Source organism: Gossypium hirsutum, chromosome D10 (assembly GCF_007990345.1).
Source record: "Gossypium hirsutum isolate 1008001.06 chromosome D10, Gossypium_hirsutum_v2.1, whole genome shotgun sequence".
NCBI classification, from domain to species: domain Eukaryota; kingdom Viridiplantae; phylum Streptophyta; class Magnoliopsida; order Malvales; family Malvaceae; genus Gossypium; species Gossypium hirsutum.
In genome coordinates, this window is record NC_053446.1 from 65,880,937 (window position 1) to 65,900,174 (window position 19,238).

Below are 19,238 nucleotides of genomic sequence, written 5' to 3' on the forward strand. Positions count from 1 at the left end.
TTTTCGACTCCCCGAGCCTAAAAAAATGGCGTTTTTCATCGGAAACGACAAACCTCGGCCTCCCACGGTGACGCAAACGCAAAAAAGAAGCAGTGAAGTTCGACTTTTCTTCTTTATTTTTTATTTTCTTTCCCTTTTTAAAAAAAATAAAATAGAACAGACGAAAAAAAAAGAAAAGAGCAGAAACGAGAAAAAAAACCTTTAAATTTTTTTGTTTTTTGATTGCTGTGTGAAAAAAAAACTACATCACTGTTTGTGGCTTTTAAAAAATAGAGAGATTGAATTCTTAAAAATAAAAATTAAGTATTAAATTTCAAATATACAAAAAGTACATAAATGTGATATCCTTTAAATTTATTCTTTTAAAAATTGGGGATTAAATTCAAAAAGTATGTATTATATTATATTCGGGACAAGTGAGTTTGTTTATTTCTCTCTTGGTGTGATTGTGAAGTAGCATTTTGTGACAAGTAACTTCAATATTTATTTCATGGTTGCAGGACTTTGAAAATTTTTGTGAAATATGTGTTGTTGACACCATTTTTTTGATAAAACAGGGTCGATTTGGGTTTTGAAAAATAAAAACGAATATGGAGTCGCCACCAATTCTTTTTTGATGAGGTGTGATCGGGCCACCTCGAAAGATGGTTTTTTTTTATAAACAATTTGATTTTATCAAAACAACAATTTTGGTCTGCAAAAATAAAAAAGGGGTTCGGGAGTCGGTTACGTACGAGGAATGATTAGCACACTCGTAACGCCCAAAATTGGTACCTAGTTGATTAATTAGTGTCTTAATATCGAAGATTGAAAATTTTGAAGAATTTAAAATACAAACCTTTGTCAAAATATTGAAAATATTTAAAAAAGAAAAAAGAGCATATTTCACGTTAATCGAGAAAGAGAATCGCATCTTGTAAGTTAGGACACAATGTCTTAAATTTTTGACACGAAAATAAATGCCAAAAATTTGCTTATTTGAGAAGAGTTCGATTATCTCGGGTTTAGAAAAGAGATCATGTCCCGTGAGTTAGAACACGATCTTTTGTTAATTCCCAAGAACATTTAAAAACTTTGTTTGAAATGATTCGTGTATTTGGATTTATCGAGAAAACTGAAACCCCGTAAGATAGGGTACGATTTTTCCGAATACCAAAATACGAAATGCTATTTATTTAAAACAAATTTTAATATATCGAGTAAAAAATGAAACACGATGTCGTAATAAAAAATGCGAAAATAAATTACATTGTTGGTATGCATAACAAAATAATAATACGATGATACAAGCATAAATAGCACGAATGCAAGTAAATGAAAGATAAATACAGAGATGAATTAATTAATGTAAGATAAATAGTAAATAAAAGAGTCGAATTAAAATGCTTTTAAAATAAAATAGGCATAAAAAGGACGACATTACGCGAAACAACGAAACAATAAAGGAAATATAAAATATATGCATTAGAGGTGCTCATGGGCCGGGCGGCTCGACGGCCCGCCCGAAATATGGGAGGGTTTGGGTAAAAATATAGGCCCGAAATATGGGCTTGGGCAAAAAAACGAGGCCCGTTTAGAAAACGGGCCGGGCCGGGCCTCGGGCACCACTTTTTCGGCCCGGGCCCGGCCCGGCCCGATTTAATAAATATATTTATTTTTTTAATTTTAAAATATTTTTTACATACTTTTTAATTTTTTAAAAATTTTAAAATACTTTTAAAATACTTTTTTTTTATTTTTTTTTTAATTTTAAAATATTTTTAAAATATTTTTTTAATTTTAAAATATTTAAAAAATATTTTTAAAATACTTTTTTTAATTTTTTAAAATTTTTAAAATAAAAATGGGCCGGGCCAGATCAGGCCCGGGCTTATGATTTTTTTCTCGGGCTGGGCCTGGGCAAAATCTTAGGATCATAATATTAATAATAAATAATAATGATGCAATATAATAATTTTAATAATGTTAAAATAATTAATTTAACAGGAAAAATAACTAAAACAGCAGATTGAGGGTTAAATTGAAAACAAACGAGGTTTTAGGGCCAAAATTAAAAATGAAAAGCACAAAAAAACTAAATCACAACACGCGTGAAAGGAAGAGGAGCAAAAGGGGAAATACTCCCTCGCTGACAAACGGCATCGTTCTAGTGAGGCGCGTGTGCATGGTTTGGGGACCAAATTAAAACAGAAGAAAAATTATGTAGCCAAAATTACAAATATATGAAAAAACTGCATTCAAAACAACACAAAAGTGGAGGCACCAATTGTGAAAATATCCCCCTAAATGAAGACACGTGGATCCTCTTTGCGGGTCGGGTCAACACGCGGATCCGAAGGACAAAACGACGTCGTTTCGAGCTTAAGGACGCCATTACTTGGCGGTATAAAAGCTAATTTTTTAAGAAAAGAAATCATTCCCTGTAGTTTGTAAAGAAACAAAAAAAAAGGGAAAAGGGGGTCTCTTTTCTCTGGATGAAGTCCAGATTCCGGCCAAAGGGCCGCCTTGTATCCGCCGCGCCGCCGCCACACCGGCCGCCGTATGCGTGCCGGAAAGTTCAAAGGTGAGTTTTTTTTTCCGCATATTTGTGTATGTATATATATAAACTATTCTTTTTTTAAAAAGAAAAAAAAATGTAGATATATGTATGTCCAAAGAAGAAAAGAAAAAACTCAAAAAAAAAAAACGCAAGTAAATAAAAAAACGCAAGTAAAATAGAACAGACGGAAAAAAGAAAAGAGCAGAAACGAGAAAAAAAAACTACCTTTAAAATTTTTTGTTTTTTGATTCCTGTGTTAAAAAAAAAGCTACATCACTGTTTGTAGCTTTTAAAAAATAGAGAGATTGAATTCTTAAAAATAAAAATTAAGTATTAAATTTCAAAAAGTACATAAATGTGATATCCTTTAAATTTAATCTTTTAAAAATTGGGGATTAAATTCAAAAAGTATCTATTATATTATATTTGATCTTAATCCTTCCTCACATGGATACAAATGCAAATAAGTAAATTTTCCTAAATTCCATATAATTATTATAACCTATCAAATGCTTACCTTTTATGCTTCTTTGCTTCCTGGTTAAGGTTTGGACCATAGATGACACCTACCAACTCCCATTTTATTCATTCCTCTTACCCAATTACAAAGAAAATCAAAATAGCAAGATGCAGAGGCCAAGGTTTGAATTGCCAGAAGCTTTGGTTATGGAAATTCCGTCAAAGCTTCCAGTTAAATCCCTTACTCGCTTCAACTGTGTTTGTAAGTATTGGTGTTCTTCTTTTCAAACTCCTCATTTCATTTCCAATAATTATCACAACAACCTTGAAAACAACAACCTTAATCTACTGCTTAGTCGCTGTGATGGTAACACCTTCCAACGTTATTTCTCTCAACTTTCAAATGAAAAATATCAAAATTATATAGTAAAACAAAACATTCACTTGCCCTTTTTTAAGAATGATCGCCCCTCTGTTTATGGTGCTTGTCATGGATTGTTGTGTTTACTTGATCCTTCAAAGGATAAGGCTGCCATTTGGAACCCATCAACCAGAGAGTTTAAAATCCTTCCACCATCTTCAATCCAACGCCCTCCATATTTTTCACCATTCGAAGAAACCTACCTTACTTTAGATGACGTTTCTTTTGACCACGCTTCTTTTGGGTTTGATTCTAAAACTGATGACTACAAAGTCATACGATTTGTTACTCTTACTTTTGTTAATAGTGAAGAACAATATCCACATCCTCATTTTATGGACCAAGTTGAGTTGTATTCTCTTAGAAGTAATTCCTGGAAGGAAATTCCATGTCCTGATTATAAACCAACTGAAACAACTTTGGGAAATAATTATGTAGACGGAATTTGCTATTGGAAAACAGAGACAGGGGCATATCTTGATTTTAGAGGACTAATTCTTTCATTTGACATGGGGAATGAGAAGTTCTCAATTTTACCTATCCCAGAATTCGTTGGGTCTTTCCCAGAATACTATGTTAATCTATTGGTGTTTAATGGATCACTTGGTGCTATTGTTTACCCAACGGAAGGAATTGACACGTCTTTTGATTTATGGGTTACAAGTGAAGGAGTGTGGACTAAACAATTCAATATTAAATCCATTTCTGGAGTTGTACGCCCACTGGGATTTGGAAAAAATGGTGACTTGTTTCTTAGAGACACAAATGATGAAGTACTCCTATTTGACGCCTCCACCCAAGAGCTTAAGGAGCTTCAGATTAATACTTATCTAGATCATTTTCGGTTCACCATCTCCCTTCACGCTTATTTAGAGAGCCTGGTTCGTATCAATGGAATACAAGAGAATATTGAGAAACATGTAATACGTCAACCAGCGAGAGATGCATCAAATGAATACTAAATATGAAGAAGGCATGAAATGGATACTGAATATGAAGAGGGATGCGGAGCTAGAACATATATGTGTAAGATGTAATAGGAATTTTTTGTTGTGAGCTTCTTAATATTGCTGTTATTGTTTGGGTTATATGTTTGAGATGTTAACTATTTCCTGGTTTCTGTATTTGGAGAATTGTTCAGTTTATATTTGGTTTTTGTTGGTTAGATATCTATAAGATTGCTTAGATGTTGATATTGTTTTCTGCGGAAAAAATTGCAAGTCGAAGAGGATTTGATGTTTAAGGTTGTCATTAACTAATTAAAATAATTGCTGTAAGTGGCATAATTTTTATAACTTAATCCAAAACAGGTCTCACCTGATGGTTAAGATTCTTAAATAGATGAAGATCCGATGAACATCACAACATGAGCATCGAATCAGCCACAAATCCATGTTGCCATGATGCCATTTCGTTCGAGTGAGTGAAATTATGGTACTTTTTTCAAGTTACCTTGTGTTACAAGCTTGTGTGTTAATTGCTTTAACTACTATAAAATTCAATCTGCATTCACTTTCAAAAGAAAATCCTCTCTATTCTGAATGATGGTTTGAGTTTTGCCATCCCTAAATAATAGGGATGATATCTTAAAGATCAAATATGATTTGAGAAAACTAGCTACACTTGGATTTCATTTCTCACTCCAGCATACGAGTTTGCAAAATAGCACAGAGACAGTCTGGATTGCTAAGCTTTTTCTCTATTATAGCGCAGCAACGCTTGGAAACTGGAGCTCTTCGGTATTTGGTTGCGTATGTACATGGAGACAGCTTCTGAGCTTCCTTCTCTACGTCATGCTTCCCACAGGACCATAATAATCATGAGTTACATCCACTCCATGGAATCCTGCAATGCTTATACTCACAATAAATACTATAACCCACATGTATTTCACTTGAGTTTCCATTTCTTGAATGCAATAATCAATTATACTTATCTACAATTTGAACCCAAACGAAGACATTTCTCAAAAATTTTATACCCAAAATAGCTGAAAAGTAGCTAAACTGTTGGAGCAAGAGGCAGCAGCAGCAAGCTTCAGCAAGATGCTTGTCTAGCAAGTCTCGTGACTTGTAGGAGAAACAAAGCAGAAAACTCAAATGGATTTTTAAGTAAAACTAAAAGTGGAGAGCATATGGATGAAAACTTGTTGAATTCATTCCTTAAACTTCAAAATGGCACACAGCCAATACATAAACAAGTTTACAATCTTGACAAAACAGTAGGTTGACCTAAACTTCACCTACTACCACTAATACACATAGTAACTTGTGCTAATTAGCTTGAACAAATAAACAAAGCTGATTTATCAGCTCAATCAACATCAAAATTACATCAAGCATAAACCTAACATAGTTATAAAGCAACTAAGTTACATTACTTTAACTTAAAATTACAAAATGAAACATAAACAGCTTGCTGACTAGATGAACCAGCAACTTCTGCATGTTGAGCCTTCGATGGTCTTGGTTGCTGCATGCTGACCATTACTTCAATACTCCTCCTTGGTTAGCATGTTGCGAACTCCCATATTAGCTCTCAGATGTTGAAACTTGGAAACACTTAGTGCTTTTGTTAAAATATCAGCAATTTGCTCTTCAGAACTGCAATGTATCAGCTTAACAACATGAGCTTGTTCCATTTCTCGAACTGCATGAAGTTTGATGTTGAAGTGCTTGGTCCTTCCATGAAAAACAGGATTCTTAGCAATAGCAACTGCTGATTGGTTGTCACACATTATCTCAGTTGCTTCCTTTTGCTCATGATTTATATCTTTCAAAATTTTTCTAAGCCATATGGCTTGATTGACTGCTGCAGCAGCAGCTACATATTCTGCTTCTGCAGTCGACTGAGCCACTACTTCCTGCTTCTTTGAGCTCCAGCAAATCATAGCAGAGCCTATGTTGAAAGCATAACCTGTAGTGCTCTTCATGTCATCCAAGGAACCAGCCCAATCACTGTCACAATATCCAACTAGCTTCAAGTTCTCAGCCTTGGTAAACTGCATTCCATAGGACAAAGTTCCTTTGATGTATCTTAGAACCCTTTTTGCAGCTCTAAAATGACTTTCATTTGAACAATGCATAAACCTCGAGAGTAGACTCACAGCATACATTATGTCAGGTCTAGTAGCAGTCAAATACAACAAACATCCAACTAGACTTCGATATGTTGTTTCACAAACCTTTTCATGCTTGTCTTGGCTCGAGAGTTTTTCTCCAACAGCAACTGGTGTGCTGGTTGCTTTGCAATTCTCCATTGAGAATTTATTGAGAACCTTCATAGCAAAGGTCTTTTGACTTAGCCAAATCCCATTCTTAGCTTGAGTTACTTCCATGCCTAAGAAGTAAGACATCAATCCCAAGTCTGACATTTCAAAGTGCTGTTGCATTTTGACTTTAAAACTGCTTAGCATCTCATGATCTCCTCCTGTCACCAGTAGGTCATCGACATATATTGAGACAATGAGCTGAGTTTCAGCACTAGTTGATTTAACATACAGAGTTGGCTCGCTAAGACTTCTTTCAAACCCTTGACTGGTCAGATAGCCATCTATTCTGCTATACCAGGCCTTTGGAGCCTGTTTCAAGCCATACAAGGCTTTGTTGAGCTTGTACACCATTTCTTCCTTGCCAGACACCTTGAAACCTTGAGGTTGCTCCACATAAATCTCCTCTTCAAGGAATCCATTCAGAAATGCTGATTTTACATCAAGTTGGTGTATCAGCCACTGTTTTTGTGCTGCTAAGGCAACTAGCAGTCTGATAGTGTCTAGCCTGGCCACTGGTGCAAAGGTTTCCAGGTAATCTGACCCATACCTTTGACTGAAACCTTTCACAACCAATCTAGCCTTTAACTTGTTTAGGCTACCATCAGCATTGTTCTTTACTCGATAAACCCATTTGACACCAATAATCTTCCTGTTTGTTGGTTTATCAACCAGACTCCAGGTCTGATTCTTTTCAATCATTCTGATTTCTTCAATCATTGCTTGCTTCCAGTCCTCCTGGTTTTCTGCTTCTTCAAAGCAACTTGGTTCAACAGTAGCCACTTGTGCTCTTTCATAAACATCAGCCAGTGATCGAGTGCCTCTGATTGGAACATCATCTACATCCATTTCAGGTGTGTTTTCATCATTTTCAACTTGGTCCACTGCCAGATCTTCAGCCACTACCTCTGGTTCAGCCTTCTCCCAATTCCAGTGTCCTTTTTCATTGAAAACAACATCCCTGCTAACCAATGTCTTGTTTGTAGCAGGTTCTAGAATTCTGTAGCCCTTCTTAACCAAGCTGTAGCCGATCAAGATCCCTGCTTGAGCTCTTTTATCTAGCTTGCTTCTCTTCTCAGCTGGAACTTGAGTATAGCACAGACAACCAAAGGTTCTGAGATGAGCCAGTGATGGCTTAAACCCAAACCAGGCTTCAAATGGAGTCTTTTCAGCCAGAGCCTTGGTTGGGAGCCTGTTTTGGAGATAGACTGCTGTGTTAACAGCTTCAGCCCACAGAGTTTTGGGCAAATTCTTCTCAAACAGAAGACATCTTGCCATGTTCATCAAGCTTCTGTTTTTCCTTTCACTGACCCCATTCTGTTGGGGTGTATACACATTAGTCAACTGGTGTTTGATACCTGCTTCTTCACAGTAGGCTTGGAACTGAGCTGAGGTGTACTCAGTTCCATTATCTGACCTCATTGCTCTAAGTTTGCAACCAGACTCAGTTTCAACAGCAGCTTTATACTTCAGGAACACAGATGGAACTTCTGATTTCTGTTTTAGAAAATAAATCCAGCAGTATCTTGTTAAGTCATCAATAAATAGAATAAAGTACCTGCTTCCTTTGAGAGACTCAGTCTTCATTGGTCCACACACATCTGTATGCACAAGCTGGAGCTTCTCTGATGCCCTCCATGTTGTGCTTGTTGGAAATGGCAATCTTGCCAATTTTCCTTGCTGACATATCTCACAAAGCTCATCATTCTTCACTGAATCGATGAAATTTTCTGCCAGACCTTCATTGACCATGCGGGCTATGGATTTGTAGTTTGCATGTCCAAGCCTCTGGTGCCAGAGTCTCGAGTCATCAGTGGAGGCTATGCAGGCTGAATGTGAGTCATTTGGCCAGTCTACTTCAAAACATTTATCAGTCATGGTGACTGTTATAAGGTTTGATCCACTTGGATCAAAAATTTGACATTCTTTCTCCTTGAAAACAACTGAGTAACCTTTCTCAAGTAGTTGAGTTATACTGAGAAGGTTCCTATTGATTTCAGGTACCAAAAGTACATTTGAAATGATTTTGCCACCTGTAGAAGTATGAATCAGCACATCTCCTCTTCCTTCAGCATTGATTAACTGACCATTTCCAATTTTTACTTTGGTTTTGCAGGTTCTGTCCAGGGTTTTGAAGATAGTTGCATCTGGTGACATGTGGTTTGTGCACCCACTGTCTAGAAGCCAGCCCTTTGAACCCTTTTTCTGATTTGCTGCACATGACACAGCAAAAACATGTTCTTCTTGATCACTGCTTTCTTCAGCTACTCGAGCTTCTACTTTTTGTTGCTGAAATTGATTCTGTCTTGGTTTGCTTCTATTCTTGCAAACTTTTTCAACATGGCCCTTTTTCTTGCAGTGTTGGCATACTGCATCTGGTCTAAACCAGCATCTATCTTCTGGATGACCAGCTCTTTTACAATGTCTGCAGAGTTGGTCACTGCTCCTAGCAGCATCAGGCTTAGGCCTGTTTTTCCAGAACTTTTTGCCTTTATGAGTTTTGATGCTCGAGGCTTCTTTGGCTTGAAAAGCCCCTTCCTGGTGCTCCTCTTGTCTGCTGGCTCTTCTTTGCTCTTGTGCATACAAGGCATTGATTAGCTCAGTTAAGGAGATAGTTGTCAAGTCCCTTGAGTCTTCGAGGGATGAAATTTTAGCTTCATACCTCTCTGGTAGAGTGGACATGACTTTCTCAACCATTCTAGCTTCACTGAATTGCTCTCCTAGGAGCCTTATGCTGTTTACAACAGCCATAATCCGGTCTGAGTACTGCTTAACTGTTTCTTCCTCTTTCATTTTGAGATTTTCGAAATCTCTTCTCAAGTTGAGCAGCTGTTGTTGCCTTGTTTTCTCAGTCCCCTGAAATTCTTCTTTCAGCTTGTCCCAAGCCTCCTTTGGTGTTTCACAGGCCATGATCCTCATAAAGATCACATCTATCACACAATTCTGTATGCATGACATGGCCTTGTGCCTTTTTGTTCTTTCATCAGTGTGTTGCCTTATTTGAGCAACTGTTGGATTAGCTCGAAGAGGTGCTGGCTCAGCATCTGAGTTGACAACTTCCCATAGGTCGAATGCCTGCAGGTAAGTCCTCATCTTAACTGCCCAAATGTTGAAACCCTCTCCATTGAAGACAGGTGGTGAAGCTGGTGAAAAACCTGATGATGCCATCGTTTTGATGTTGAGCTACAACAGGTCCTCTAAGAATACGGCTCTAGATACCAATTGTTGGAGCAAGAGGCAGCAGCAGCAAGCTTCAGCAAGATGCTTGTCTAGCAAGTCTCGTGACTTGTAGGAGAAACAAAGCAGAAAACTCAAATGGATTTTTAAGTAAAACTAAAAGTGGAGAGCATATGGATGAAAACTTGTTGAATTCATTCCTTAAACTTCAAAATGGCACACAGCCAATACATAAACAAGTTTATAATCTTGACAAAACAGTAGGTTGACCTAAACTTCACCTACTACCACTAATACACATAGTAACTTGTGCTAATTAGCTTGAACAAATAAACAAAGCTGATTTATCAGCTCAATCAACATCAAAATTACATCAAGCATAAACCTAACATAGTTATAAAGCAACTAAGTTACATTACTTTAACTTAAAATTACAAAATGAAACATAAACAGCTTGCTGACTAGATGAACCAGCAACTTCTGCATGTTGAGCCTTCGATGGTCTTGGTTGCTGCATGCTGACCATTACTTCAATATAAACAAAGATGAATTCCACCGATTACAGTGATTTGGAGTTACCAGATTATGAAGTCATCAATTACACCTTGTTTATACTCTTTCACAAGCAACCTTATATATGAAACTGATCCCCAATTTAAGCTTGTTGTTTTATATATCTTGTTTCTCCTTCTAAAGACCCAATTTCAAGTCTTCCTTTTTAAGGTGTTGTATAATTGCTCTCTAGAGATGATGACTTTGAAAATTTGTCACATGGTTTATTGAAAGTGACAAAAAACTATGGTGGTTAACTATCACCCCAATGCTTAACAATAATGGTTAGCTTTCAGTTGGAGACCCTCTTTAATTATATAAAAATAGTCAATTTTCAATTTTAGTTAATTTTTAGTTTTGATCCCTGACCTTTAGTTTCTTTCATAATTTGGCGCTTCAACTCCCAACTCCATAACGCCATTTTCTGTAACACAGAAGAAATAGTGTTCTACTACTTCGGGAGAGGTATATTTTTATGGAAGGCCGAGATTATTCCAACTCCTTGGAACACCTCAAAATTGTTCCAACTTATTTACTGCCAATTTAAGAGCCGACCAATGTCATAGAATTGTGCTATGTATCTGGCAAGCAATAAAAAATTTTATGAATAACAATTTAATAAAAATGATTAGCAAAATTGAAGTAGCTTTCATGCATTAAATGTTTGGCTTTTATGCCTCTTTGCTACATTGGTAAGGTTTGATCAATTTGCCTTTTATGTATTTGGCTGAATTTGGTTGTAATGGTTTCGCAGGCATTTGATTGAGCTGAGACACGGAGAGAAAGGAGCAAAGCCCCATCTGAACCTATTTATGATTAGTCATCATGACCTTCCCTTCCCATCCCTTCTCACCTCACTCATTTATTACTTTCTGCAACTGCCCCTCCACTTCGCCTTCTTTTTATTTCACCATATAAACATGTATGTATGTAGGTTAGAGTGCGGGATCTTGTTGTTTTACTTCCATTTTGGCTGATTAGTCTAATCTTCATGTAATGAACTATGCTATGTTGTTTCGATTATTTAAATAGAAAAATTGCAGTGAACAGCTGAGATTGAATGAGGAGATAATCAACAAATTAATGCTACGCTACTGGATTTGGATATAAGGTTAGCTGCATGTCCTAGTATTTAATTAACATTGAATTTCCAAATTAATAAAATGCAGCTTCTGCTTGCAATATGCTAACGAGACTGCACATCTGAAGCCACCTCAAGAATATGTGCCATGGGTGGTGGCGAATAATCAGCCTAGTGAGTTTGTTTATTTCTCTCTCTTGGTGTGATTGTGAAGTAGCATTTTGTGACAAGTAACTTCAATATTTATTCCATGGTTGCAAAACTTTGAAAATTTTGTGAAATATGTGTGTCAAGCTTATTAAGGTGATCATAAACCAGCTGCTTGCAAAGCAGTCTCAGCCCAACCATCCATGCATGTAATATCTATATATGTAAAAAGAAAAACAAACAAGCACGGTGAATGATTGGAAATGTTGAATGTTGATAATAAATTCAATTCTTGAGAAACCAAACTCACAAGTATAAACTACTACATTACATCTTGATGGCTGAGCTGAGATAGCAAGGATTTGATAAATGAATCAAGTCTTGACTTTGTTGGTTGTCCCACTGTTTTATTCCTTTTTATCTATGGTATGATATGCAACAATCACTTATAGTATTCCTTTTGCATTAAATATATATTGTAACATTTAGGTTAATATAATTTCAATTTACTCAACAAAGCAAGGAATCTTGCTAAGCTAATCTTTCTGTCAGCTGGTGTGAATCATAACAAAAATAGATATATTTTGATGCTTGAAAATACCAGCTAACCAATTCTACATTATAATTTGGAGACTCAAAGCATTGTTTTGATAAAGGAATTTGCATTAATATTATGGTGGGTAAGTTGTGTTGGAACTTTCAGCAAAACAAAATGAGAGACCGAATGAAGCAAAGAAAAAAAACTTGAAAGTGAAAAAAACTCTGTAAAAATGTAACTGAAAGTCATGTATTTTCATTCAAATTTTGAATATATGTGAGTTACAAAAGGTTTGTACAGTTACCTACTAGTTAACTGCTCCCATTAAAATTATACTAAAAATATTACAACTTGCATACAAAAGAAAGCTGTCATACCAGCTATTACATCAAAATACAAAAGATTTGGACAAAGTTACATAGGCACAAATCATCCAAAATAAGTTGCTTCAATCGGACCAGCTCCATTTCTTTACTTCAGAACAGTATAGCAGCTTGACATTGCTCAATTTGCTGCTGCTGGTCTTTTGTTGCAATGCAGGCCAAAGTTCAACAAGTTGATACGTGAAAGCAAATCCATTTTTGTTTACTGTCAATGGAATCTTTGACAGTTTTGCACATGTTTTCTTTTGTCCATCAAAGCTTTGGGATTAACTTCTTATAAACTACAACCTTCATACATAAATAGATAAATAATTGAAAGTTTCATAAAACGAAAATGGAAACTCACTAACCAGATTCTAGCAATTGAACAAAAAAATCAAATCTTTTCCCTCTCAAAAAAGTACTTACTTTTAAAAGTTTGGGTTTTTATTCTTGCAATTTTCTATTTTCCCCCTTTTTTATTGATTGAGTTTCAATCCCCACAAAGAATTTAATTTTGTTTGGCTTTTTGAAAGCTATTGAGTCACAATAAACACAATAACCCACATGTACTTCACTTGAGTTTCCATTCAACTTGAACCCCAAACGAAGACATTTCTCAACAATTTATACCCAAACAAATAGCTAAAATGTAGCTAAACAAAGATGAATTCCACCGATTACAATGGACATGGATTTGGAGTTACCATATCATTAAGTCGTCAACTACACCTTGCTTCTATGTATGCTCTTTCTCAAGCAACCCTATATATGAAACTGATCCACAATTTATATATCTTGTTTCTCTATCCAAAGACCCAATTTCAACGTTTATACTTCTTTTATAATTTGGTGCTTCAACATTTATAATGTCATTATTTAGTCTTAATATTTGGGCAAAATACCAAAAAAAGCCCTATTTTTTTAAAATTTACCGAAATGGGCCCGGTATTTTATTATTTACCGGAATGGGCCATTTTCCCCAAAATCGCGTCCACGTCAGCGCAATGTCAGGGGACGTGTCAGCAAATCGCGTCCACGTCAGCGCGCTTTGCTTACGTGGACACAAATCGCGCCTACGAGGACGCGATTTTCTGACACATCAGCAAAACGCGCTGATGTCCACGCGATTTGCTGACACGTCCCCTGACATCGCGCTGACGTGGACGCGATTTCGGGGAAAATGACCCATTCCGGTAAATAATAAAATACCGGGCCTATTTCGGTAAATTTTAAAAAAATAGGGCTTTTATGTGTAATTTGCCCCCCTTTTTTTGGTATTTTGCCCCTAATAATACATATTAATGTATTACTATAATATGTAGCTCAAATTATGTATTGTAGTTAATATTCATAATATTGTAGCTCAAATTGTTAATCCGTCTATACTATTGTACTAATAATATATATTAATGTAATATTGAAGAGTTAATTGATTAAAAAAATAAATGCAACAAGTACAAAAAAGATTCAAAATTATTACCAACAAGATTTGAACCAAGGTACTAAGGGAAAAGAGCAAGCATCTTAACCAACTAAGCTAAACTAATTAATTAACATGTTATAAAAATGCTGTTATTGTCTTAATTATATTACTTACGTTCTAATGATTTATCGGACCTATCCATACACGTGTCAAGTAAAAAAAATAATACAACAATTCTGTAAAAAAAATCCGATGTTTACTTCAAATAATAAGAAAAATAATGATTTGAATGTTTCAAAATTCAAATTTAAACCGAAAAAATCAAAATTTAGAGGCAAAAAAGGATCTTTTTCGATGAAAACTGTGGCAAACCACCTTCGGCTGTTTGTCAGCGCGTAGATCTCGAAAAGTTATTCGAAATAAAAAAAATCGTCACAATCGGACAACCGAGCCAAAAGTTATGGCCTTTCAAAGTTTTCAAAGCTAAAAAACATAAACTGTTCATGAATTATTGCTTCCACATCAGCAAATCGCGCTTACGTGGACGTGATTTGTTGCCACGTAAGTAATCGCGCTGACGTGGATGCGATTTGCTGACACATCCCCTGACATCGCGCTGACATGGATGCGATTTTGGGGAAAATAGCCCATTCCGGTAAATAATAAAATACCGGGCCCATTTCGATAAATTTTAAAAAAATAGGGCTTTTTTTGGTATTTTGCCCAAATATTAAGACTAAATGAGGTAATGGACCGAATAGCACTACTCGAATGAAATGGAGGGATCGAAATAGAAAATATCCTCGCCCTCCAAAACTCATCGCTTTGCGCGGGACCGAATTGAAATAAAAGAAAAATCATAGAGTAAAAATTGAAAATAAAAATAAACTGTATTAAAAAGATAGAGAATGCAAAAGGGCTAAATGCAAGAATTTCCCATTAATAAAAAAGGAAAAAGGGCTACGGTAAAACGACATCGTTTTGACCACTGGGATTAAGACCCAAAACGGCGCCGTTTCAATCATTTATAAAAACCAACATTTTTTCAAAAATTTCATTTCTCCTCTTTCTTTTAAAAAAAAATGCAGAAGCCTCTCTCCCCTCTCTCTGCAAAGCTCCCCTCTCCGGCCATCGAAAAATTGTAAGAAAGCCATTTTTTGACTTTTCGACTCCTCGAGCCTTAGAAAAAACGTCGTTTTTCATTGGAAACAACGAACCTCGGCCTCCCACGGCGGCGCAAATGCAAAAAAGAAGCGGTAAAGTTTGAATTTTCTTCTTTATTTTTTATTTTGTCCCTTTTTTTGAAAAAAATAAAATAGAACAGATGAAAAAAAAGAAAAGAGTAGAAAGGAGAAAAAAAAACTACCTTTAAAATTTTTTGTTTTTGTGTGCAAAAAAAAACTACATCACTGTTTGTGGCTTTTAAAAAATAGAGAGATTGAATTCTTAAAAATAAAATTTAAGAATTATATTTCAAATATACAAAAAGTACATAAATGTGATATCCTTTAAATACAAAAATAGCACGAGTGCAAGTAAATGAAAGATAAATACAGAGACGAATTAATTAATGTAAGATAAATAGTAAATAAAAGAGTCGAATTAAAATGCTTTTAAAATAAAATAGGTATAAAAAGGTTGACATTACGCGAAACAACGAAACAATAAAGGAAATATAAAATATATGCATGTGTATATAAAAATAAGAAGAATATATGGATATATATATTTATTTTAAAATTATGAAATAGAAATATATGTCGTATGTATATATATACATATATGTATGTAGATTAAAATGTACATATGTATATGGATGTATATAAGAATTATGGAATATAGAAGAACATATAAAAGTATGTGTACATGTGTATGTATTTATGACAATAAAAAAAATTCGTATATACATATATTATAAAATGTGTGCATGTATTTAAAATTATGAAATATGGAAAATATATATAAGTATGTACATGTATATCTATATGTATATAAATTAAAATACGTGGATATAGATATAAGTATGTGTATGTATGAAAAATGAAATATAAAAGTATATTTATAATAACCTTAAAAATATACATATATATATATTAGAAAAGTACATGCGGATATGTATATATATATAACAAAATTTTAGAATAAAAAGGTACAAACGAGATAAGGATAATAATATTAATAATAAATAATAATGATGCAATATAATAATTTTAATAATGTTAACATAATTAATTTAACAGGAAAAATAACTAAAATAGCATATTAAGGATTAAATTGAAAATAAACAAGGTTTTAGGGTCGAAATTAACAATAAAAAGCACAAAAGGACTAAATCACAACACGCGTGAAAGGAAGAGGAGCAAAAACGGAAATATTCCCTCGCTGACCAAACGGCATCGTTCCATTGAGGCGCGTGTGCATGGTCTGGGGACCAAATTAAAACAGACGAAAAATTCTGTAGCGAAAATTACAAATATATGAAAAAACTACATTGAAAGCGAGACAAAAGTGGAGGCACCAATTGTGAGAATATCCCCCTAAATGGTGACACGCGGATCCTCTTTACGGGTCGGGTCACAAGCGGATTCTAAGGCCAAAACGACGTCGTTTCGAGCTCAAGTACGCCAACCAAAACGACATCGTTTTGCTGGGGTGTGGGGGGCTATAAAAGACAACTTTTGAGGAAAAGAAATCATTCCCGGCAGTCTGTAAAGAAACCAAAAAAAAGGGAAAAGGGGGTCTCTTTTCTCTGGATGAAATCCAGATTCCGGCCAAAGGGCCGCCTTGTCTCCGCCGCACCGGCCGACGTAGCCGAGGCCAGAAAGTTCAAAGGTGAGTTTTTTTATTTTTATTTTTTTGTGTATGTATATATATAAACTGTTCTTTTTTTAAAAAAAATGTAGATATATGTATGTCGAAAGAAGAAAAGAAAAAACTCAAAAAAAAAACACAAGTAAAATAGAACAGACGAAAAAAAGAAAAGAGCAGAAACGAGAAAAAAAAACTACCTTTAAATTTTTTTTGATTGCCGTGTGAAAAAAAAAACTACAAAACTGTTTCAGGCTTTTAAAAAATAGAGAGATTGAATTCTTTAAAATAAAAATTAAGTATTAAATTTCAAATATACAAAAAGTAAATAAATATGATATCCTTTAAATTTATTCTTTTAAAAATTGGGGATTAAATTTAAAAAGTACGTATTATATTATATTTGATCTTAATCCTTCCTCACATGGATACAAATGCAAATAAGTAAATTTTCCTAAATTCCATATAATTATTATAACCTATCAAATGCTTACCTTTTATGCTTCTTTGCTTCCTGGTTAAGGTTTGGACCATAGATGACACCTACCAACTCCCATTTTATTCATTCCTCTTACCCAATTACAAAGAAAATCAAAATAGCAAGATGCAGAGGCCAAGGTTTGAATTGCCAGAAGCTTTGGTTATGGAAATTCTGTCAAAGCTTCCAGTTAAATCCCTTACTCGCTTCAACTGTGTTTGTAAGTATTGGTGTTCTTCTTTTCAAACTCCTCATTTCATTTCCAATAATTATCACAACAACCTTGAAAACAACAACCTTAATCTACTGCTTAGTCGCTGTGATGGTAACACCTTCCAACGTTATTTCTCTCAACTTTCAAATGAAAAAGATCAAAATTATATAGTAAAACAAAACATTCACTTGCCCTTTTTTAGGAATGATCTCCCCTATGTTTATGGTGCTTGTCATGGATTATTGTGTTTACTTGATCCTTTAAAGGATAAGGCTGCCATTTGGAACCCATCAACCAGAGAGTTTAAAATCCTTCCACCATCTTCAATCCAACGCCCTCCATATTTTTCCCCATTCGAAGAAACCTACCTTACTTTAGATGACGTTGATTTTGACCACGCTGCTTTTGGGTTTGACTCTAAAACTGATGACTACAAAGTCATACGATTTGTTACTCTTACTTTTGTTAATAGTGAAGAACAATATCCACATCCTCATTTTATGTACCAAGTTGAGTTGTATTCTCTTAGAAGTAATTCCTGGCAGGAAATTCCATGTCCTGATTATAAACCAACTGGAACAACTTTGGGAAATAATTATGTAGACGGAATTTGCTATTGGAAAACAGAGACAGGGGCATATCTTGATTTTAGAGGACTAATTCTTTCATTTGACATGGGGAATGAGAAGTTCTCAATTTTACCTATCCCAGAATTCGTTGGGTCTTTCCCAGAATACTTTGTTAATCTATTGGTGTTTAATGGATCACTTGGTGCTATTGTTTACCCAACGGAAGGAATTGACACGTCTTTTGATTTATGGGTTACAAGTGAAGGAGTGTGGACTAAACAATTCAATATTAAATCCATTTCTGGAGTTGTACGCCCATTGGGATTTGGAAAAAATGGTGACTTGTTTCTTAGAGACACAAATGATGAAGTACTCCTATTTGACGCCTCCACCCAAGAGCTTAAGGAGCTTCAGATTAATACTTATCTAGATCATTTTCGGTTCACCATCTCCCTTCATGCTTATTTAGAGAGCCTGGTTCGTATCAATGGAATACAAGAGAATATTGAGAAACATGTAATACGTCAACCAGCGAGAGATGCATCAACTGAAAACTAAATATGAAGAAGGCATGAAATGGATACTGAATATGAAGAGGGATGCGGAGCTAGAACATATATGTGTAAGATGTAATAGGAATTTTTTGTTGTGAGCTTCTTAATATTGCTGTTATTGTTTGGGTTATATGTTTGAGATGTATTGAAGTAATGGTCAGCATGCAGCAACCAAGACCATCGAAGGCTCAACATGCAGAAGTTGCTGGTTCATCTAGTCAGCAAGCTGTTTATGTTTCATTTTGTAATTTTAAGTTAAAGTAATGTAACTTAGTTGCTTTATAACTATGTTAGGTTTATGCTTGATGTAATTTTGATGTTGATTGAGCTGATAAATCAGCTTTGTTTATTTGTTCAAGCTAATTAGCACAAGTTACTATGTGTATTAGTGGTAGTAGGTGAAGTTTAGGTCAACCTACTGTTTTGTCAAGATTGTAAACTTGTTTATGTATTTGCTGTGTGCCATTTTGAAGTTTAAGGAATGAATTCAACAAGTTTTCATCCATATGCTCTCCATTTTTAGTTTTACTTAAAAATCCATTTGAGTTTTCTGCTTTGTTTCTCCTACAAGTCACGAGACTTGCTAGACAAGCATCTTGCTGAAGCTTGCTGCTGCTGCCTCTTGCTCCAACAATTGGTATCTAG

At 35.0% G+C, this 19,238-nt stretch overlaps 2 protein-coding genes across 3 annotated transcripts; both read left to right on the forward strand.

The window, feature by feature from the left end:
* The first annotated feature begins 2,432 nt into the window (after positions 1 to 2,432).
* On the forward strand, positions 2,433 to 4,564 carry LOC121222604 (F-box protein CPR1). Its single transcript, XM_041103696.1, has 2 exons — positions 2,433 to 2,563; positions 3,086 to 4,564. Exon 2 carries the CDS (start codon positions 3,167 to 3,169, stop codon positions 4,379 to 4,381), a length of 1,215 nt encoding a protein of 404 aa, XP_040959630.1. The 5' UTR covers positions 2,433 to 2,563; positions 3,086 to 3,166; the 3' UTR covers positions 4,382 to 4,564.
* Positions 4,565 to 16,664: 12,100 nt separating this feature from the next.
* LOC121203367 (F-box protein CPR1) lies at positions 16,665 to 18,733 on the forward strand. 2 transcript variants are annotated; one of them, XM_041103704.1, is made up of 3 exons: positions 16,668 to 16,802; positions 17,302 to 17,476; positions 18,016 to 18,733. In XM_041103704.1, exons 2-3 carry the CDS (start codon positions 17,315 to 17,317, stop codon positions 18,595 to 18,597), a joined length of 744 nt encoding a protein of 247 aa, XP_040959638.1. In that variant the 5' UTR covers positions 16,668 to 16,802; positions 17,302 to 17,314; the 3' UTR covers positions 18,598 to 18,733. The 2 variants fall into 2 exon arrangements, with proteins under 2 accessions (XP_040959637.1, XP_040959638.1); XM_041103703.1 differs by having other exon boundaries at positions 16,665 to 16,802; positions 17,302 to 18,733.
* Positions 18,734 to 19,238: the final 505 nt, after the last annotated feature.

Bases quoted from the DNA above. Each gene is read 5' to 3' on its own strand.
- LOC121222604 (XM_041103696.1), top strand. From the start codon at position 3,167: ATGCAGAGGCCAAGGTTTGAATTGCCAGAAGCTTTGGTTATGGAAATT.
- LOC121203367 (XM_041103703.1), top strand. From the start codon at position 17,383: ATGCAGAGGCCAAGGTTTGAATTGCCAGAAGCTTTGGTTATGGAAATT.